This window comes from Gymnoscopelus braueri (genome assembly GCF_963280865.1).
Source record: "Gymnoscopelus braueri genome assembly, chromosome: 11".
Taxonomy (NCBI): Eukaryota; Metazoa; Chordata; class Actinopteri; order Myctophiformes; family Myctophidae; genus Gymnoscopelus; species Gymnoscopelus braueri.
Window position 1 is genome coordinate 7,768,007 of NC_137613.1, and position 23,251 is coordinate 7,791,257.

The 23,251-nt window shown below is 41.7% G+C and overlaps 1 protein-coding gene across 4 annotated transcripts in view; it reads right to left on the minus strand.

Moving 5' to 3' along the window:
- The window catches only part of LOC308094700 (uncharacterized protein), a 353,814-nt gene that overhangs the window by 324,563 nt on the left and 6,000 nt on the right, over window positions 1–23,251 (minus strand). The window contains exons 2-12 of one of the 4 annotated variants that reach the window (XM_080441498.1): window positions 21,772–21,852; window positions 21,399–21,541; window positions 17,876–17,995; window positions 17,105–17,162; window positions 15,862–16,018; window positions 15,551–15,714; window positions 13,905–14,044; window positions 11,628–11,735; window positions 10,390–10,447; window positions 8,146–8,196; window positions 2,178–6,531 (exon numbers count right to left, since the gene is read on the minus strand). In XM_080441498.1, coding sequence (XP_080297624.1) covers window positions 5,900–6,531; window positions 8,146–8,196; window positions 10,390–10,447; window positions 11,628–11,735; window positions 13,905–14,044; window positions 15,551–15,714; window positions 15,862–16,018; window positions 17,105–17,162; window positions 17,876–17,995; window positions 21,399–21,541; window positions 21,772–21,850 — 1,710 coding nt within the window. In that variant the 5' untranslated portion in view covers window positions 21,851–21,852 and the 3' untranslated portion in view covers window positions 2,178–5,899. Of the gene's footprint in view, window positions 1–2,176; window positions 6,532–8,145; window positions 8,197–10,389; window positions 10,448–11,627; window positions 11,736–13,904; window positions 14,045–15,550; window positions 16,019–17,104; window positions 17,163–17,875; window positions 17,996–21,398; window positions 21,542–21,771; window positions 21,853–23,251 lie in introns of those variants that run through there. The other 3 variants (XR_013933978.1, XM_080441496.1, XM_080441497.1) reach the window with 3 other exon arrangements.

The window sequence follows — 23,251 nt, forward strand, 5'->3', positions numbered from 1 at the left end:
ATATTTTGCTAAAATTCCCTAACTAATTCATCTCATGAATAACTGCCTGGCTGGGCGTCACACGTTCAGCGGTTGCCTGACAACCAACTAACCAATGACAGCCAATGACAGCGGTTGCATCCCGGGCTATGGGATCCAGATCTGATGTGATGACACTAATCTCTCAAGAACAGCTTCTGCACTGCGTTGGAATCTGTCGGGGAGGTTCGTCATAACGAGTGCGCATTCAGATCAGGAAGTAGGCCGCGCTTTACCCAATCACATGTAGTGGGCGGGATTCACATGTCCGTCGATCTTTCCCCCTCGAAACAAACCGAAACTAATTTAACAATAGCGTCCGCGGAGCAGACAAAACCACGGAAATATATTCACATTTTAACTTACTCTTTCATCATAGAAACAAGTGGGCTTATAACCAAAACGATCCATGTTCTCTGGGAGAAGTGGTGTTAGTGTTCCGTGTAGAAATATTGTTAGTGGGAATGAAAACATAGTCGCACCAACCGGAAGTGATGCGCTGAAGGCGCATCACAAACACCGGTTTCCTTGTGCTCTGGTGTTACGTTATCGTCCGCCCAGAGCCAACAGACATAGAACAAACAGCAGAGGGCGCTGTTTTTCATTTTCAGTTGGCGATGGGTTCCCAGATTGTGATGACACAGACCAGGTGGCCTCTCTGCGGATGGAGCTACAAGATCACACAACCACACTGATGGTTGCATCATCATCAGCTATACTAGGTTCTCAGCCTGTGGGTCGGGACCCCCAGGGGGGGGGGGGGTCGCTAGATGATTTTGAGGGGGTCCCCCCGGGTGACAGTAGTGACAATTTAAGGACTTTTAGACCTTTTTAATACCTAAAAAAAAAAACCTGGTCAAACATTGGCCAAATTGTCAAATAATATATGAAAGAGGCAAACATTATGAAAATAGCAGATCTACAAGCTTGTAGATCTGCTATTTTCACAATATTTATCTGTGGAACCGAGTCAAACTAAATGTAATGCCTCAACTCCTACAATACCAAGTGCTTGTCAGGGTGGGGGGTCCCCAGTTCAGATAGGATTATTTTACGGGGTCCCCCCCTGTTCAAATATGATTATTTTGGGGGATTGAGAACCAATGCTAGAGAGACCAGTGTTGTGCACAAAAGTAAGTAACTCACTAACAGCAAGGAGCAAAAACAAAACATTGATCTGAATCCATTTAGTATGATTATTTTGGGGGATTGAGAACCAATGCTAGAGAGACCAGTGTTGTGCACAAAAGTAAGTAACTCACTAACAGCAAGGAGCAAAAACACAACATTGATCTGAATCCATTCATTGAACTAATGGTGAGATAAATGACCTGACTCCGTTGATCTGTTTGTATTCAAAGCTCTTTGTCGCCCTCGTGTGGACACAATGAATAACTAACAAGTGTAAGTCGTCAATGAATCCAGTGTTCAATCGGTTCATACATTAAAAACGAGATGACGCAATATCATGGTTCTAGTTTCTACAATATAATGCATTGACCCGCCCCCTTTTTGATTTTTTTTATCTCTAGGACCAATCTACATTTTAAAATCCTGAACTCTGAAACAGTACTCTCCATTACCAAAGTCTACTACACTACCTCAAAACCTACTACACGTCCTTCTGCACGACCTGCTGGTAGAAATAGTCCATGTTGTCATGGTCCTCCATGACAGGAGCACACAGCAGAGCAGGAGGAGGAGGAGGAGAAGGAGACACCGGTCTCTGTTGGATCGATGGAGGAGACTGAAGAAGGAGGGTGGCAGAGATCCAGGAGGAGAGAGGAGTAGCCCTGCCTGGGGAGGAGGAGGTTCACTGTGGTGGTCGCGTCAAGGGGGAGAGGAGGAGAAGGAGGAGGAGGAGGGGGGGGAGAAGGAGAACGGAAGTGTGTGTAATCATTAAACACACACACCCCTCCGAAAAGAAAATAATGGACTCAACGTGTATGTGTGTATTGTCACTAAAACATACAAACACCCTGGGAAATAAATTCAAACAATTCTAGCTCAAAACGCATCGCACTGTCTGCGACGCGTTTTGAGCTTGTAGATCTGCTATTTTTGCTACTTTTGTGTCACATAGAATGGCGGGGAAAAAAAGTTAAAATACAGAGATAAGAGATGTCTGCCCTCTTGACAGTACATGCGATGTGGCCCTCAGGAGTGAGTGTATGTATGTAAATGTATCCCCAATGCAGTGATTGTCAGACCCAGGGTAGTATTATGGGGTTAAAGTTTAAAAGAGTCAAGAGCAGAATTGTAATGACTGATACCACTCAATGAAGAAACCGAGGCAAAGTCTGCGAACCAAGGCTTGACGTTTATTCTGCATGTTGACACTTGAAATCCAGCAATGACACTCCCCCACATGACTGAATATCAACAATGTAAATTAAAATAGCATCCAGTGTGCTACGCTATAGCTAATACTGAACCAATCTTGGTGGCGCAGCAGCATTATCCCAGAAGGATATACTGGTTTTATTCAGCGCTTCACTGAGTGACACTTAAAAAGTATCCATGAATTGAAGTCTCCATGGGGTGACTAATCGATAGGGGGGAAAAAGTCATTTTGGAGGTGAACTATCCCTTTAAGGACCGTGTATACTGTATATTGTGGTAATGGCATGAACACATTGACATCTATACAGTGTGGCATGAATCAGCTCAAAACCCCTAATAATAATAATAATAATAATAATAAAAGGCCTTTTGTTTACAATGCATTTAAAGCAGCATGTGAAAATAAAACAACACATCGATGAGTGATTAAAGCACGGCACCAAAGGACTTTCATCGACACCTGGTCTGGGATTGGTCGGCTTAATAAACCAATAAGCAGCATTGTGAGATTCAATAGTTTCAGCCAGACCCGTTGAAAGAGAGAGATTCTGGACAAGCAAAACAGAGATGAGCTCACCAATCGTTTCAGAGCCATTAGATTAGGGGTCTTCAACGTTTTCAGGCCAAGGACCCCCTAGCTGAGAGAGAGAGAGAGAGAAGCAGGGACCCCCTCTGTATTGTATAAAATTGTGTTTCAGATAAACCTTTGCCGCTCTTTTTTCCCCTCTATAGTCTACAACTATAACTCTTTGCCAAAGATAGCCGATCTACAAGCTCACAACGCCCCGTGAGCTTGTAGATCTGCTATTTTTGACTAAAGTTCTCCTCAGAAAAGGGACGCTAGGGTTGAAGTGGCTAATGTAAAAAAAAAAAAATCATATCACACAAAGATTTGGCGGACCCCCTGTAGTAACTCTGAGGACCCCCTAGGGGTCCCGGACCCCCTGTCGAAGACCCCTGCATTAGATCATATTTAGCCAGTAACAAAATCTTGACATGATTTACAGACACATCGTCAAATTGGCGATTTTGGGAATATAGACGCCCGTTTTTCAGCTTGTTCACATTGGCAGGTTGTGAACACATTCAAATTCGGGGACGCATCTCTGTCATTGTAGATTTCTTTGGGCTATTCAAAAATAGCAGATAATACAAAGCTCATAGCGCGGGCATTGAGCTTGTAGATCTGCTGATTTTGAAAAATCATGAAAATGTGTGCAAATATTTGAAAATGTATATCTCAACTTACTCAAGGGGCAAAAATATATATAAAAATATTTTTAACATGTTTGCTTAAAAATATATATATATTTAAAGATTCGCACAAATTCTCACGATTTTTCTAAAATAGCAGGTCTACAAGCTCATAGCGCGGCACTCGGTATGAGCTTGTATATCTGCTATTTTTGAATAGCCAAAAGAAATGATTTATTGCGCGTTCCCGGATTGAATGGGCTGAAGAAATGTTAGATTAAATGAATGCGATATTGACAGTCACTCAATGGCAACGAGAGGGTCGTTGGTGAGTCGTGTTGCCTCTGTGCACAGTCACAGTGTCAAGGCTTTGGGACAGGTTTAGGTTGGTTGTGCAACCTGCCAATATACTGCACTTCAATGTTTTCTTTACAGTTTCACAACTACAATCAGTCTGTGACGCAAGAAGTTAAAGGACAACTTTAACTTTTTTTTTACAACCAAGGGTTTATGTCTTAGCTTGTAATTAAAGTAAATAAAAGATGAGTGTTAATTTATTTTTTCATTTACTGCTTTCTATAGTTTTTTGGTCTTTTTTTACACAATACAAAAGGGTCCCGTGGTCTTTGATGGTCAGATGTGAGTTATTGGGGGCTAGAAGAGCTACGGTAAATAATAATAAAGAAATCGCCGGGTTATTGTGTTTTAAAAAAATACATATTTAGCCACCTGCCCGAATGCCCCCGCCCACTGTAAAAAAGATCGGGAAAATTGCTAAAACTAAAGAAAGCAGTAAATGAAAAAAATGTAACACTCATCTTTTATTTATACTTTAATTACAAGCTAAAACATAAACCTTGGTTGTAAAAAACTGAAGTTCTTTAAGTTCTGTCTAACATATTTTTTTTCCATTTAACATGAAGTAGGCATTGTTTAAATGAAAAGTGTGAAGAAAGACCTATTTCCAGGCTTACCAAAGTGAAAGCGTCACAATTATCTAAGCCACTAGCTTTTGATAAATGTAAATGTTTCAAAATGTTTCAATATAATAGATGTCCCCAAACATCTGATGTATGCATGTTTAAGGATGAGAAATAACCCATGTGAAATAAACGGAAAGCAAAGAGAACATGTTTTATACATGTTAGTGTGTATTTGTTCTTTGTTTTGATGCATTTCTTTGCTTTGAACCGTGCAGCACTTTGGTCAACTAAGGTTGTGTGAAAGGTGCTCTATAAATAAAGTTTGATTTGAGTTATATTATAAAGTATATAAAGACTAAAAAAGGAAAAATATATTCTCTTACAGTTCTTATATACTCTAGTATAAACAGAGTTGTATACTGTGTAGTCCCTCGTGTCCCTCCAGTGGTCCTCAAACCTTTTTCATGTCAAGGACCACCATGTATTTGGCCGCAGACCCCCCATCTCAACCCCCCAGAAGCAAACATTTGAGTTACAAATGTTCGCTTTAGAAAAATGTATTATTCGAAGATTTGCACTTAATGTTCACGATTTAAAAAAAAAAATAGCTGCCCTACAAGCTCATAGCGCGTGCGGCGCACGGTGCCGTGCTATGAGCTTGTAGATCTGCTGTTTTTGAATAGCCAAAATAAATCTTGAAATGACACGGAGATGCGTTCCCGGTCTTAACCCATTAAGGCCTGGAACGCATCTGTGTCATTTTTTGATTTGAGCTAAAAAAAGCATAATTTTACACTTTGGCTATTAAAAAATAGCAGATATACAAGCTCATAGTGCGGCACCGAGTGCCGCGCTATGAGCTTGTAGATCTACTATTTTTGAAAAATTGTGCAAATCTTTGAATATATATACACATTTTTACAGCAAACATTTTTAACTAAAATCTTTGCTTCTTGGGGGTCCCTGGAACGACATGTTTTGAGATGGGGGTCCAAAGGCCAAATACACATCATTTTGTGGGTCCTTGACATGAAAACGTTTGAGAACCACTGATAAAAAAGATTATGTTAAAAAAAAAAAAAAATTTAAAAAAGGATTTGAAGACATTTAGTGGAATCAGCCTCAGGTCTTAATGGGTTCATGTGGTTGGACTCCAGAAGATGTGAGGACAGCTATGGAGCCACCACGGCCCAGACAAACCGAGTCAGGAGGACACGGTATCATGTGTGGAGGCGGGACATCCTCTTTCAATATCCTCCGTCCTTTGAAACTGCCTTTGATTGGTGGGTTTAATTTTTTTTTGTGACAATAGCCGATCTACAAGCTCACAACGCATCGCAATGTGACGCGGTGTGAGCTTGCAGATGATCTATTTTTCACCAGGTTTGAACTATAAAACCAAGTATATCGGGCTTAAGTGGCTAATTAAGCCAAACATTGATGCGCCGACTCTCCTCGGCTGGGTTCCTCGGCTGGTCACGGTCAGTAAAGTAGCCATCCCCGTCCTCTTGGTGACCCCAAGTGTCCCACGAGTTCCACTCCTCATGTTGGTCCTCTTCGGCGAGCGTGTCGGGGTCTTCGCCGAAGAGTTCGCGCTGCGACTCCCGCTGCTCGCCGAGCGTGTCGGGGTCTTCGCCGAAGAGTTCGTGCTGTAACTCCTGTTGCTCGCCGAGTGTATCTGCGTCTTCGCAGAAGTCGTCGTGGCGATCGCTGAAGAGAGGACCAGAGGTGAACTCCTGGTCCCCGGGCTGGGGCTGGGGCTCCGGCGAGGGGCTGGGGTCGGCCGGGGGCAACGCGGGCAAGGCGTCCAGGCTGAAAGATGTCCTCTCCAGCACCAGAGGCCCGTAGTTCAGAGGGAGGCTTACCTTGAACACCGGATCGTTTTCCTCTTTCGTCCCTGCCTCGACAGCTCGGCGGCATGCTTCCGCGTCCCTCAGATGCCCGAGGCCTCTGCAGCCTCTCGCCTTCCTCTTTCGTCCCTGCCTCGACAGCTCGGCGGCATGCTTCCGCGTCCCTCCGATGCCCGAGGCCTCTGCGGCGCCATCCCCTGGCCCTGCAGAGAAAAGAATAGAATGAAGACAATTTGAATGCTGAAAGGTTAACCCATTAAGACCGGGAACGCATCTATCTGTGTGTCATTTTAAAGGTATCATGACATTCATTTTCACTTTTTTTATTTTCAATGTTTTATTTGGGCTTTTATGACCTCAATTACACCCAAAAAACCTGAACTTAGAACATTCAGTGGATTTTCTGTGGTCTGGGGTTTTCTGAATAATTAGGCTGAAAAGTAATCTGAGCTTGGCCCTTCGACAGTGAGGTCACAGTCGATTAATCCCGCCCACTCTCCTCCTCGCCCCTCCCCTCCCCTATCCTTTCCTTTGGGGGGGGGCGGAGCAGAGGTGATGATTGACAGGCAAAATCCCTCACCAGCGACACCCGCAGGCAAAGATTTATTTTTTCATTGCAGTTGAAAAGACTTTAGAAATGTGAGAGAAAAACACCTGCCATGGATCACTGGAATGGAATTTTCACTTAAAACTTTTTGTACACTTTTGAAGGACCAGGACAAAGACTTTGAATGTGGTGTAAAAGTGAATGTCATTAAACCTTTAAGGTTTCTTGCCAATTAAAAAAATGAGCTTGTAGATCTGCTATTTTTGAATAGCCAAAGAAATCTTAAAGGAGGAGTTCACCCAAAAAATGGCTTATTTTCTATCAATTGCACACCCTATGAAGCCTTGAATCCATGGATTCTCTTTTGTTTTTGTCGCATTCCTAAGCTAATAATTTGATTCCCGTCTCCTACCGGCTAATGTATCCGGTAGGAGCCACAAAGTAGATTATTTGTGTCTCCTACCGGAAATACACACGGTCATCAAATTATTGTCTTAGGAATGCCACAAAAACAAAAATAAATCCATGAAATCAAGGCTTCATAGGGTGTGTAATTGATAGAAAATAAGTCATTTTTTGGGTGAACTCCTCCTTTGACATGACAGACAGACGCGTTCCCGGTCTTAATGGGTTAAAGGGCAACAGAAAATAGCCATTGGTAAGGAAGCGTGACTCAGCTCATTTTCCTTCTTATACAGTGATTATGTGGCCATAGTGTCACTTTACCTATCACCAGTGGTGGAAAAAGTACTCACATTTCTTACTTAAGTAAAAGTGTTAATACTGCACTGTAAAAATATTCTGTTGCAAGTAAAAGTCCAGAATTCAAAATTTACTTGAGTAAAAGTACAAAAGTATTGGTATCAAAATGTACTTCAAGTACCAAAAGTAGAAAGTACTCATTATGCAGAATGTCCCGTTTCACAAGTTTTCAGATGTATGTATAAAAAAACATTTGAAAATAGCAGATCTACAAGCTTGTAGATCTGCTATTTTCAAATGGCTGACACGTATATAGGGCTGAAGTGGTTAATGCATGTTTTGTAATAACAATCCAAATCTACAAAGTAACTAGTAACTAAAGTTTTCAAATAATTGTAGTGGAGTAAAAGTACAATATTTGCCTCTGAGATGTAGCTGAGTAGAAGTACTGTAAAAGTAATGAAAAATAGAAATACTCCAGTAAAGTAAAAAATACCTCAAAATTGTACTTAAGTACAGTACTTGCGTAAATGTACTTAGTTACTTTACACCACTGCTAATCACACACCTTGTAAGGACCATGGTGTCCACGCGTTACCATCCCCCAGCGTCTTTATACCTGAAACAGAGAGAGAATAAGAGAGAGAGAGAGAAAACATGGGAGGATATAACCTGGTGGAAAAAGTACTCAAATGTTTAACTTAAGTACAAGTATCAATACTGCAATGTAGAAGTACTCTGTTACAAGTAAAAGTCTGTTATTCAAAATTTACATCAGTAAAAGTACAAAAGTAATGGTATCAAAATGTACTTAAAGTACCAAAAGTAAAAGTACTAAAATATTTGAAAATAGCGGATCTACAAGCTCACAACGCGTTGCGATGCGACGCATTGTGAGCTTGTAGATCTGCTATTTTCAAATAGCCTATGTATAAAATAGGGCTAAAGCGCTTAATGTATGTTTCATAATATCATAATTTATATCTGAAAAGTAACTAAAGTTTTCAAATAATTGTAGTGGAGTAAAAGTACAATATTTGCCTCTGAGATGTACTGCAGTAGAAGTAAAAGTGTTCGAAATTGGAAATACCCAAGTAAAGTACAAAGACCTCAAAATTGTACTTAAGTACAGCAGCCTACTTAAGTAAATGTACTTAGTTACTTTCCACCACTGATAACCTATATACATATGTCACAGGACGATTGAATAACCAGGACGATTGAAGACAGAGCGCTCGTTTTTAGGCACGGGGCTTCGGGGCAAGGCGGGGCTTTGCTGCGACGCGGACCTGTCTGTTGTTGTTCCCCCCCACGTAGCAACCAGGAAGCTACGCTAGGGGAACGCTGAACACGCGTTCACACGCACGTGATAATAGTTATTGTCCATGACGGAGGCGCGCCGACTCAGCAGAGCCCTCGCGCCTCCAGGCGCGAGTGCCCGCGCTGATCGGCCGATGCTCTGATAGTCGACACAGCGCCGTCCGAGTTGTAAACCGATAGGGACAGAATAGTTATTTTCATGGATCACTGTGTGTGTGTGTGTGTGTGTGTGTGTGTGTGTGTGTGTCTCAGGGAGAAACTAAAACAATGCGTGTGTGTGTGTGCATGCGTGCGCATGTGTGTGCACAAACGCGCACGCACACACACACAAACACCCTCGCTCTAGTCTGGCTTGCATTGCCCTCTAGCGTTGGTTTTACAGAATTGCCTGAAAACAAGCGCTCCTTCTTCAATCATCCTGGTTATTCAATCGTCCTGTAACATACTACACACACACACACACACGTATATATATATATATATATATATATATATATATATATATATATATATATATATATATATATATATATATATTCCATTATTAAAATAAGTCTTAAATAGCTCTATAGTGATAGTACTCATTGCTATAGAGTGTTTGTTCAGTGAAAGGAGTCTCCTTGTCTCTCCAGCTCTTTATAAAACAGAAAATGCATTTTCGTTTCATTTCCAATTTTATTCAACCAGGACAGAGAACTCAATCAGGATATAGATGAAACAAGTGAAATTGGAAGTGATGACACTAAGAAATGAGCAGACAAAATTGGAACTGGAACACAATAAAAATGAAGCTTAAAAATGGGTACTTTCTCCTGATTGGCTGAGATTTTGACACCTACCAGAAAATGTATTTTCTGTTTATTAAAGAGCTGGAGAGACGGGGAGACTCCTGTTACTGAACAAACACTCTATAGCAATGATTACTATCAGAATATAGTGCTTTAACCTTTAAACAAAATACTTTTTGTTTTAACCCAAAAATATCACTTAACCTACCTTTAAGTAAAAGTATCAATACTGCAATATAGAAATACTCTGTTATTTCTATATAAAAGTACGGAACTAAGTAAAGGTACGGAATAAACTAAGTAAAAGTACGGAATAAACTAAGTAAAAGTACGGAATAAAAAGTTTGACTTGTTTTAACCATAAAAGGTTAAAGATGATTGTGATGCTATATGAACACATTTGGCTGGGGACCCCCTGGAACCTCCCCAAGGGTCCCCAGACCCCACTTTGAGAACCACTGGATTAAAGAGCACAGTGACGATTCATGAAGTTCAGCACTTAGACCAGTGGTAATCTGTTCTAATGTAATCTGAATGAATGTAATCAGATTAATGCAGTTCAGCACTTAGACCAGTGGTAATCTGTTCTAATGTAATCTGAATGAATGTAATCAGAGTAATGCAGTTCAGCACTTCGACCAGTGGTAATCTGTTCTAATGTAATCTGAATGAATGTAATCAGATTAATGCAGTTCAGAACTTACACCAATGGTAACTGTTGCCGGTCAGTTGGATGCACAGGGAGGTCGGTAACCACTTCACCTACAGTAGGAAACAAGACATAGTGGTGGGAAAAGTACTCAAATTAACCCATTAAAAATGTAACCAATGAAAAACAGAACAACAGAGTAAATAAATACTTCACTTCATTGGAACAGGTTCTTAAAAAAATTGCAGATGTACAAGCTCCTAGCGCGGCATAAAATGACACAAGATGGCGTTCCTGGTCTTAATGGATTTCTTTCTTTCTTTTCTTTTACCTTTATTTATTCAGGGAGACCCATTGAGAGCAAGCTCTCTTTTTCAATGACGCCCTGATAACAAACATTTGAATCACATTACAATGTCACAACTTTGACAATAAAGCAAAAAAGAAAAGCAGAATCATGAAACCACATTAAAATAATTGAGACCAATTGAGACCAATTGCACCAGTTTCAGAGAGTCCTGAAGTTTGTTCCATTTGTGTGGAGCATAATACATGAATGCAGTTTTTCCATGTTCACTGCTCTTACGTGGACTGGTATATCTAATGTGTGTTTGTGAACGTGTTGAGTGACCAGTAACCTTTGGTTCCAAAAGCGAGGTTAGGTATAAAGGAAGTTTACCACACAAGACCTTATAAATAAATAACATACAATGTTCCTCTCTACGAACTGCGAGAGATGGCCAACCCACTTTATCATATAAAATACAGTGATGGGTGAGATAATCATCACCAGTAATAAAACGCAAAGCACTGTGGTAGACTGCATCCAGAGGCTTCAGTGTGGAGAGTGAAGCATGCATATACAGTGTATCCCCATAATCAATTACAGACATTATTACAGATTGAACAATAGTCTTTCTGCTGGTAAAAGTAAAACAGGACCTGTTTCTGTAAAGGAAGCCAATTTGACCTCTTAATTTTTTTATTAGGTTCTCCACATGAACCTTAAATGAGAGTTTGGCATCTAGCCAAATGCCGAGGTATTTATAAGATGTGACCAGCTCAATTTGTTCGCCTTTAAGAGTGTACATACCAGTAAAGGGATTTATATTTGGAGACCTAGTAAATACCATTTTGTTTTGTTGGAGTTTAAAACAAGCTTAAGGTTAATTAGAGCCCATTGAAACCTATTGAAGGCAGTCTGCAAATTTGCAGTGGCCAAGAGAGAAAAAATTAAAGTCTGAAAGATTTCTCCCAAACCAGGCAGGAGACGGTGTGACAAAAGCGATATACCTTCACTCGTCCTCTGCCGCCTCGTTCCTCTGCTCTCTGTGCCGCGGACAGGAGACGCCGCCTGTCACAGCCTCTCATTACGCCTTCGCTTTCAGGCCGCATTTCCACCTGCACGCCAAGGTTATTATAGTCAACGAAAACTAACAAAGTGACGAAAACTACAAATGTAAAAATGTTTTTTCGTTAACTCTTCAGTGCCACACTTATTTCTGGCTGTGTTGTCCCAGTGCCAGACATTTTTCGATTTTCTTACCTTTTCAAGTAGTCACAGAATATTTATCTCCAGTGTGATCGATCCCCTGATGGTTGCTAATCACGGGGGGTTCCGCTGCGCTTCCGTGAAACTAATGACCGCCCGTTCGCTTGTTATACGCTGTTGAAAATAGCATGTTTTGCCAAGAATACAGAGTAAATGGAGTCGAGATACAGAATATTTCCCAAATACTTTAACCAGGAAGTGAATGGAGCAGTAAATCTTCGTATCACTTTATCTCTGGTTCTGTGTAAAAATTTAAATTAATTAAAAAATATATAATAATAAAAATAGAATAAAATAAAATAATATAAATCACGGCAAACACGTCATTTTTGACGAGACATGCTATATTCAACGGCCTATAACAAGCGAACGGGGGGGGGGTCGCGATGTCATTTTGTCGTGGAAGCACGGTGAAACCCTCCGTGTTTAGCTACGACCGGGGGATCGCTCATATTGGAGCAGGGCAGGAATTTCAGGGAGGCCACGAAAGCCATGGCCGTCGTTGCCCATCAGTTTGGCCTTGTGCACCTCAAAAAATGGCATGCACTGAGGCCACAGTGGCCTTAACTCATTCACTGCCAGACTTATTTCTGGCTGTGTTTGCCCACTGCCAGCGATTTAGTGTTTTTTATAACCTGAAAATGTTCACTTTTTTTTTTTTCCATTATGATTGCAAGTCCAATCGTTTCTAAACACACCGGCGATACGCGCACACCGCTCAGACAACAAACATTCTGATGGGGGCGGAGTCTCTCTTCTGCAGCCCAGCGCAAAAACACCATGTTTCGCCATGTGAACGGTCGGCTCACTTACTTTTTCACCTCGCCACAGACCTCATCTGTGTCACTTTAGAATTCTTTAGCTATTCGAAAATAGCAGATATACAAGCTCATAGCGCGGCACCGAGTGCTGCGCTATGAGCTTGTAGTTCTGCTATTTTTGAAAAACCGTGAACATTTTTTTTTACATTATTTTTGAAAAACTGTTAGGATTTAGATTTTTTTAAAGAATCGCCACAGGTCTTAAAGGGTTAATGGATTAAAGAGAGAAAAAATAAAAGTCTGAAAGATTTCTCCCAAACCAGGCAGGTAGACGGTGTGACAAAAGCGATATACCTTCACTCGGCCTCTGTCGCCTCGTTCCTCCGCTCTCTGTGCCGCGGACAGGAGACGCCGCCTGTCGCAGTAGTAGCAGTTTCTAAACAGCGTTTCTAAACAGCGTTTCTAAACAGCGTTTCTAAACAGCGTTCCACGGCAGAGAAAAACAAAGCCGAGATAATGGCGATTTAGCGGAAGGTTTAGAGCGGCGGCAGGCGGAAACGGAAATCTTCGATTGACGTCATTTCCGTATCCGGGTGTGCTACAATGAAATGTATCACTGCGAGAGATGAAGGACGTGAGATCTTTTAAAATCAACGTTTTTTGCAACATATACATCAGTGGCAGTGAATGAGTTAATGCCCCAACTGACTGTACCACTTTGTCCTCTGTCTCTTTCTGGTCAATATGTAGACACCAGTGTCTCTTTCTGGTCAATATGTAGACACCAGTGTCTCTTTCTTGTCACACACCAGTGTCTTTTGTTGAGATTGGTAGATCTTCTAGATCTGCTATTTTTTTTTACAATATTTACCTCCTAATTAATAATAATAACAATTTACTAGAGTAAAAGTACAAAAGTATTGGCATCAAAATATACTTAAAGTACCCAAAGTGAAAGTGCTATCATATTTGAAAATAGCAGATCTACAAGCTCACAACGCGTCGCGATGCGACGCGTTGTGAGCTTGTAGATCTGCTATTTTCAAATAGCCTAGGAATAAAAAAAGGGCTAAAGTGGTTAATGTATGTTTTATAACGTGTGTAAAAACACCATCGTGGGAGCGGTTTTTTTTTTACGTCGCGCGTGAACGTAACAGTTTCAGAAAGTGAACGAGCTCGTTCACGATCGCGGCAAATGAACTGGTTCTTTTGAACGAATCGATGGTGAACGACACATCACTGCGGAAGCACACTGACCATGTAGTTGTAGTAATGAGAGGAACTGGTGAGGTGACGGATGATGCCGTCACCAAGAGTCTTCACTCGACAACAGTGACACAGGAAACAGTGCGGTCGCCCGTCCTCCTCGCCTCTGCACTCCACCAAACGGTCGAGGCCTGGTGAAAACACGTATAGACACACACACACACACACGCACACACACACGCACACGCGCACACGGTATAGTTAAATTACTTTGATTTGTAGTTTTTATTCATAGGCCTATTGAGTTTTACAGTTTTCTGAATATGCTGTATCAGTGGTTCTCGGACTACTTCATGTCAAAGGACCCCCAAAATGATATGCATTTGGCCGCCGACCCCCCCGTCGCAAAATATTTTGTTCCGGGGACCCCAGGGACCCCCACCCAGAAGCAAAGATTTGACCCTTTAAAAATATATGTATTCAAATATTTGCACAAGCGTTCGAGATTTTCCAAAAATAGCAGATCTACAAGCTCATAGCGCGGCACCGGCTTGTAGATCTGCCATCTTTGAATATCCAAAGTATGAAATAATGGTTAAAGTGGTTAACATGGATGCGTTCCCGGTTTAACTGGGTTGATCCTGTGACCCTAACCACTAACCAGTGGTGGAAAAAGTACTCAAATGTTTTACTTAAGTAAAAGTATCAATACTGCAAGGTAGAAGTACTCGGTTACAAGTAAAAGTCCGGAATTAAAAATGTACTTGATTAGAAGTACAAAAGTATTGGTATCAAAATGTACTTAAAGTACCAAAAGTAGAAAGTACTCATTGTGCACAATATCGCATTTCACAAGTTCAAAATGTATACAAATCTGTTGAAAATAGCAGAAAATACAAGCTCACAATGCGACGCATTGTGAGCTTGTAGTGGAGTAGAAGTGAAAGTATTGAAAATGGGAAATACTCCAGTAAAGTAAAAAATCCTCAAAAGTGTACTCAAGTACAGTACTTAAGTAAATGTACTTAGTTACTTTACAGGGCAAAATAGGCAAAATGTAAAAAAAAAAAAAATGTACAACTGCAGGCACGTGCACACACACGTGCACACACACGTGCACACATAGACATGAAACACACACACACACACACAAACACACACAGACATGAAAGGGGGCTTGAGCCCGTCGGTAACGATGAGATGTAGTGGAGTAGGAGTAAAACTACTGAAAACTGGAAATGATAAAGTAAGAAGTACTTTACACCGCTGGGTCTAATGTGAATACTACCGCGACGGATGTCTAAAACCAGTGGTGGAAAGTAACTAAGTACATTTACTTAAGTATATACTTTTACTTCTACTCCACTACATCTCAGAGGCAAATATTGTACTTTTACTCAACTACAATTATTTGAAAACTTTAGTTACTAGTTACTTTTCAGATACACATTTTTATATTATAAAACATACATTAACCACTTTAGCCTTATTTTATATCTAGGCTATTTTCAAATATTTTAGTACTTTTACTTTTGGTACTTTAAGTACATTTTGATGCCAATACTTTTGCACTTTTACTCAAGTAAATTTTGAATTCCGGACTTTTACTTGTATCGGAGTACTTCTACATTGCAGTGTTGGTACTTTTACTCAAGTAAAGCAATTGAGTACTTTTTCCACCACTGTCTAAAACTCACCGATAATAGGCTTGGTGTCTGCATAGCCATCGAGAAAGACGTCGCTGTGCTCGGATTGGCCAGCAGGGGGCTCGGGTGGCATTTGATAGGTGCCGGGCAACGTGACCGAATTCTCCAACCGCCCAATGGCTGGGGTCCTCCGTGCAGGGGGCGGGGCGGTAGGCCTGTCCATCTCGACTGTCTGCTTTAGTGATTGGGTGAAATAAACCGCCGGCTTCTGTGATTGGGTGAAATCGACCGACGGCTTCTGCCACATGCGCGGTCCAGTGGCTGCGGTCGGCGTCGTCCGTGCAGGGGGCGGGGCGGGAGACCTGTCCATCTCGACGGAGGGCTCGCGTGATTGGGCGGAATCGACCGGCGGCTTCTGCGATTGGGCGAGAGCCCCGGCGGGGGGGGAACAGGCCGTTTGGACGGAAGAGCACAGCTGGGCCCAGCGTCCATCTTTGACGGCGTGTAGAAAACGTATCGCTGTGGAGAAAGAGAGAGAGAGAGAGATCGTTCATTTTAGATATCAAGTAATCAACTAGACGCGTCGCAATTCTGGGAAATTGCAACGTGTGGTCGCGCCGACGCCGGTCGCCGGTCGCCGGTCGCGGCCGCCGGGACTCAAGGGATACGCCGGGAGGAATACCGTCGGAGGCCGCGCGACGTGCCATTCGAATCGGGTGCCGATCGGATCCCGCCTTCGTGATACGTGCCGTTTTGATTTAAGGAAATAGGCCCCTCCCACTAAATAAAAAGGCCCCTCCCACAAATGTAACGGGCCAATCATATTGTCACGTCACTCCTGATATCGCTTTTGTTTCATTTTGAGAGGATTGATCCCCCCAAAAATCATGTTTTTGCATCAAGCGGTTACGTGTTGCACATTTGTGGCACCCACTATGGGTCAAAGTGGAAATGCTTTGGGGGATTCGTTGAGTAAACCACCCTCGACATGTGATTCAAATTTGGGATTGACCGGACGTTTCGTTCGTGATTTCTGGCATTTTTGGTAAAACGGGCCCCTCCCACTCACTTTGGAAGCCATTTACGGACGAACGGTAAAGACTATCAAAATGCCGTTTGGATATGTTTATCGCATGGGCCCAGAGATCATGTGTACCAATTTTTGTAAAATATGTGGGAAAAGGAGCTAAAAGTGTGTTTTGAAGAAAATTCAAAATGGCAGAAAATCTATCAAGACGCAAATGGGCGTGGCCTATATAAGGAGTTGCGTCATGACCCAAGGAATCTAGGGGGGAAAAGATTTTTATTCTACGACCTACGGTTCAAGAGTTATAGGCCAAAACGTAAAGTGGGCTTTTATAGCACCACCATGTGGCCGAATGATATAATATATTTTTTAATAATTTCGCACTAAATTATGAACCTTCCCTCCAAGTCTTTTAACTCTAGCACTTTTGGTTTCCGAGAAAAAAGTACTTGAATTTGAGTTTTTTCATTTTCCCATTAAAGTGGATGGGGACATTTATTGCACTAATAAATCAATATCAATTAAATTATGTAACCAACCAATCAAACTAAATACGGAACAACAGATGAAACCCTGACCTTCGGCCTCGCTGAGGGACGTCATCATCTTGTATGCGGCCGAATCCATCTCCATGACCTTGAAACGTCATTGTTGACAAAGAAAAAAAGAATGAATTTACACACAAAAACACACAAACAGACATGACTCATCTCTCTGCGACTTCTACGTCACACTCCCACATCAGTGGTCTAAAGTAAATAAGTACGTTTAGTCAAGTACTGTACTCAAGTAAGATTTTGAGGTACCTTTACTTTGCTGGAGTATTTCCAATTTTCAGCACTTTTACTTCTACTCCACTACATCTCAGAGGCAAATATAGTACTTTTACTCCTCTACTATTATTTGAAAACTTTAGTTACTTTGTAGATTTTGATTATTATTACATTAACCACTTCAGCCCTATACATTTCGGCCACTTGAAAATAGCCGATCTACAAGCTCAGCTTGTAGATCTGCCATTTTCAAGAGATTTTTATTCATTTTGAAAACTTGAAATGGAACATTCTGCATAATGAGTACTTTTGTACTTAAAGTATATTTTGATACCAATACTTTTGTACTTTTACTCGAGTAAATTTTGAATTCTGGACTGTTACTTGTAAGATTTAGTACTTTTTACACCACTGTTCCACACACACACACACACACACACACACACACACACACACACACACACACACACACACACACACACACACACACACACACACACACACACACACACACACACACACACACACACACACACACACACACACACACACACACACACACACACACACACACACCTGTACATCCCCTGGTCCCTCTTGCTTCTCCAGTACACGGGCCATCTCCATCAGGGGCCAGGCCAACTTGGACAGGTCCGTTATCTCCCATCCGCCCATAACGTACGGGTGCCAGACTTTCTGTCAGGAGAGAGAGACGTCGTCCCTTACGGTTAGAAGGAGTGGCAACAATCTGTGAAAATAGGCCATCTGGGCTATTTTTGGTGTGCGACACCGTCACTTAAAGGAGAAATCCGGACATTTTAAAGGATCTACACCATGAATTTAAAAAAAATATTTGATATTTAATATCATATGGTGTATGTCCCTCAAACCTTTTTCAAAAGGTTTGAGCCTAAATCATCACTCAGATATACTCATCCCAAGTCAATTGTCTCTGGCTTATACAGCACTTTCAGCTGCAATACCAAAACGTCCTCTTGGGCAGGGGGGGGCTACTGAGCAATTCTGTCTGGCCAGCATCAATGCAATGGCAATGCAAGTGATGTCACTTGCATTGCCATTCTGAAATGGCCTGTTCAGACACGCCCATTCTGAAAATCTCTGAAATGAGAATGAATGACTGAATGTTAAAAAAAAATATTTTTTGGGGTACAAGTGACACTGGGGAGCCCAAAAAATACTAAAAAACCCCCAAAAAATGAAATTCATGGTGTAGACCTCACCGAGTTAGGAAGTGGCGTTGAGTTTTTCCAGCGATTCCCCTGTCTGTGAGTCTGGTCGACCCCCACCATTGGCATAGTGGGAGGCGCGCGTCTTAGTGAAAATCGCCTCGCATCGTCTCGCGAGATTTCCCGTCCTCGGCTCACTGCGCTCCTCGGGAAATCTCGCGAGATTTCACGCGAGAGGAAAACATTCACGTCACTGACCATGAACGCCAGCTCGTGAGTGATAAACAGTGCATGTGAAAGTATCAGGAGACACCATGAGGAGGATTTGTGGAGAAAAAAAATAAGTTTGGAGCTGTGGAATTAGGCGATTTTCACTAAGACACGCGCCTCCCACTATGCCAAAGGTGGGGGTCGACCAGACTCACAGACAGGGGAATCGCTGGAAAAACTCAACGCCACTTCCTAACTCGGTGAGTGAGTAACTAGACATCAAAGATAACACTTAAAATGTCCGGATTTCTCCTTTAACAACCAATTAAGACCTGGAACGCATCTGTGTTACTTTTTGATTTAAGCAACAAAAAAAAAGCATTATTTTACAAAAGGATCACAAAACAGGGACCCTCCTTCAGGGGTTAAGCATGAGCTTGGCCACCCAAAAACGATGGGTCTGTGAGTGTGACTACTTACGATTAGTGCTGCCAGAATTGGCCAAAAATGACGTTCGAATATTCCTTTTAAAAAACGATGTGGGTTCGATCCATCCGAACCTATCGGACGTCGAATGTATATTATTTTTAATGTAAAATATTGAATGCAGTCAAATTTAATTCAACCACAGCAGAAGTCTATTTCTTTCTCTATATGCGCCGGCCGCGGTTGGTGTTTAATCTGAAACACAATTTTATACAATGTAGAGGGGGTCCCTGCTTCATCTCTGTCTCAGCTAGGGGGTCCTTGGCCTGAAAACGTTGAAGACCCCTGGTTTAGGATGATACAAGCCCGGGACTTCTCTGGATAACGGAGACGCAGAAGTTGGAACAATCTTTACCTCGACATGAAACGGGAAATTATAATCAAACCAATGTATTAGTTTTCAAAATAAGGTATAGGCTACAAGAGAAATGTGACACGGAGGGAGTTTTACCGTGAGGGACAAGAATCCATGCATGGTTTTTACATTTTTGAGTCTCGTTGTAAACTGTCGGCCTTCACTACCAAATGAATCGCCCGTTTCACCTTGACCTGTTAACATTTTGAATCAATTAACCCATTTAGACCAGGAAAGAATCTGTGTGTCATTTTTTAGATTTCTTTGGCTATTCAAAAATAGCAGATCCACAAGCTCATAGCACGAGCTTGTGGATCTGCTATTTTTTAAGATTTGTGCAAATATATATATTTTTTTAACTCAAATCTTTGCTTCTGGGGGATTCTACAAATGTCTTCTAAATCCTAACAGCTATGAGCTTGTATATCTGCTATTTTTTTAATAGCCAAAGAAATCTTAAAATGACACAGATGCGTCCCCGGTTTTAAAGGGTTAAAGTGACATAGTGTGAGTAACATGCGTGCTTTTTTTGTGGGCTGACGTATTCTTCGCTGTGTGACGGTGTCTTGTGGCAAACACAGCTAATCTACAAGCCCACAACGTGTTGCATCGACGGCGCATTGTGGACTTGTACATCGGCTCGCGTTTGCACGCACCACCGTCGTATGATTAACCCATTAAGACCTGGAACTGTGTCATTTTTAGATTTGAGCTAAAAAGCTTTATTTTACACTTTGGCTATTCAAAAATAGTAGATCTACAAGCTCATAGCGCGGCACCGAGTGCCGCGCTACGAGCTTGTAGATCTACTATTTTTGAAAAATCGTGAAAATGTGTGCAAATCTTTGAATATATGTATGTTTTAAGCGAACGTTTTTAACTCAAATCTTTGCTTCTGGGGGGGTCCCTGGAACAAGATATTTTGATTGGGGTCCGCGGCCAAATACATATAATTTTGGGGGTCCTTGACATGAAAAAGATTGAGCACCACTGACATAGAAACATACGTTTTTCAGAAAACTTTTGAGATTTAGGAGACATGTAGAATCGGCTTCAGGTCTCAATGGGTTAAGTAAAGCCTTGACTGGCGGCTGACGGCTCTGTGATCTCGCGAGACCAGCCGCAGTTTTAAGATTACGTGCGCCCAGAGTCTCGCGAGAACTCGCGTGGCAATTTTTTTAAAATCGAACCTTAATTTTTTTTTTACAGTCAAAGGTTGTTTTATTTTTAATATTCGAAGGAATATTCGTTGGCAGCTCTACTTACGACAGGGGTGGGCAACTTTGATGATGGAGAGGGCCACTATACAGTATTTCCACACTTACTCCAGAGGGCCACATTGCTTATACTGTCGGGCAGACACGTCTTATCCCCGTATTTTAACCTTTTTTCGTAAATTAATGCCGTACTTCGCCATTCTATGTCACACAAAAGTAGCACAAATAGACGATCTACAAGCTCAAAACGCGTTGCAGTGCGATGCGTTATCAGCTTGTAGATCTGCTATTTTGCAATTTTTTTATTCGAATCCAGATTTTTTTAAATTAATTTTTCAATTGGAATCCTGAAAAGTAACATTTTTATTTAATTTCAAATGCATTTAGTTATACGTATGTAAACTTTTTGAACTTAAATACAAATACATTGGACATAAAAAAGACGATAGAATTGTAATATTAGTCATTAAGCTACTAATATAGACTGAGGTAACTAAAGCGGGTCATGTTTGCATGTTTGGAATCGTAACAGCTGAAATCAATAATATAATCAGTATTCCGATATTAACCTGCAGGCCGCATTAAGTGAAGGTGGGGGCCGCATGTGGCCCCCGGGCCGCCAGTTGCCCCATGTATGGACTTACGATGTAGTTGCATCTGTGGAGGCTCCCCATGATGTGGCTCCGTATGTCGGCCTTGCTGAGCCGACTGGCGCACGCCTCACACAGATACAACACCTCCACTCCGCCTGTGTCCGCCTTCACGCATTCTGTCACACTGGTCAGACCTGAGAACACACACACACACACACACACACACACACACACACACACACACACACACACACACACACACACACACACACACACACACACACACACACACACACACACACACACACACACACACACACACACACACACACACACACACACACACACACACACACACAATGAGGTAACCATTCCAGTTGTTTTTCTTTTTGTTTTTAAGAGAGAGATGTTGCTGCTGGCTGACCGATGATGGGCTGCAGTCTGTCCTGGTTGTTCAGATAGACCCGTAGAGAGCGGAGGAGCAGGCTGCTGCTGCCCGTCATACCTGCAACCAGACAGCAGGGGGAGTCATGCTTTAAAGGGATAGTTCGCCACAAAACAAATGACTTATTTTCTATTTAATTACACCAGGCCCTGAGAAACATTGAAGCCGCCACCCCAGTGGCCAAAGCTGGAACTGCAGGCGGGGAGAAATACATGCACGACCAAAACATGCTAAATATAAATATATATAATATAATGCAAATATGTAAACATATCATACATAAATACATATGCATTTACATGTAAATATGCATCTCGAGTGTATTTAATAAATATCTCGTCTCAATAATTCTACTTCCGGCAGGCTTCCGGGTGCTTCCAAACGCTACTGTATCAAAATACACTTAAAGTACAAAAGTAGAAAGTACTCAATATGCAGAATGTCCCAGTTTTCAAATGTATAAAAATCTTTGGAAAATAGCAGATCTACAAGTGAGCTTGTAGATCTGCTATTTTCAAATGGCCGAAATGCATATAGGGTTGCATTGGTTAATGTATGTTTTGTAATAATCAAAAACAAAAAAGTAACTAACAACTAAAGTTTTCAAATAATTGTAGTGGAGTAAAAGTACAATATTTGCCTCTGAGATGTAGTGGAGTAGAAGTAAAAGTATTGAAAATTGGAAATACTCCAGTAAAGTACAAACACCTCAAAATTGTACTTAAGTACAGTACTTAAGTAAATGTACTTACTTACTTTCCACCACTGCTATTCCGCCAAAAACTCAAAAAAAAAAGAAAAAAAAGAACGGTACATACCACAAACTGTACAGGAAAATAGGGCATGTGAGAACGCCTCTCCTACTGCACAAATGCTGTCTTTTATATTGTGTTTTTTTAGTAACAGTGTCCTGTCACTAACTGCGTGGCATAACATACAGCAAGGCACGGCCCACCTATGTACCTTTAACTGTGTGGCATAACATACAGCAAGGCACGGCCCGCCTATGTACCTTTAACTGTGTGGCATAACATACAGCAAGGCACGGCCCGCCTATGTACCTTTAACTGTGTGGCATAACATACAGCAAGGCACGGCCCGCCTATGTACCTTTCAAGCAGGCGTGATTCAGCCAGTGGAGACAGTCGGGGGGCGGGGTTTGCCAACCGGTCCCGTACGTTCCCAAATCACGCATCAGGGATCAAATCGACAGGAAGTGATGCCCACAATGCCCTAGGAAACTTGTGGATGTAACAGACTAGCGTATTTTGACAGCAACGGTAAACAGCCAACCAATGGGAGACGGTCGGGCGCGCGGTTTTTCCCCAAAATCACCAGTCCTGTCCCAAACAAGGAAAATCAGGCTGCTGAATAAAAACTATGTTTTGGTGACACTGCACAGACATGAACTGTGAAATGTGCTTAAAGGGACACTTTTTAGGAATCAGAATCAGAATCA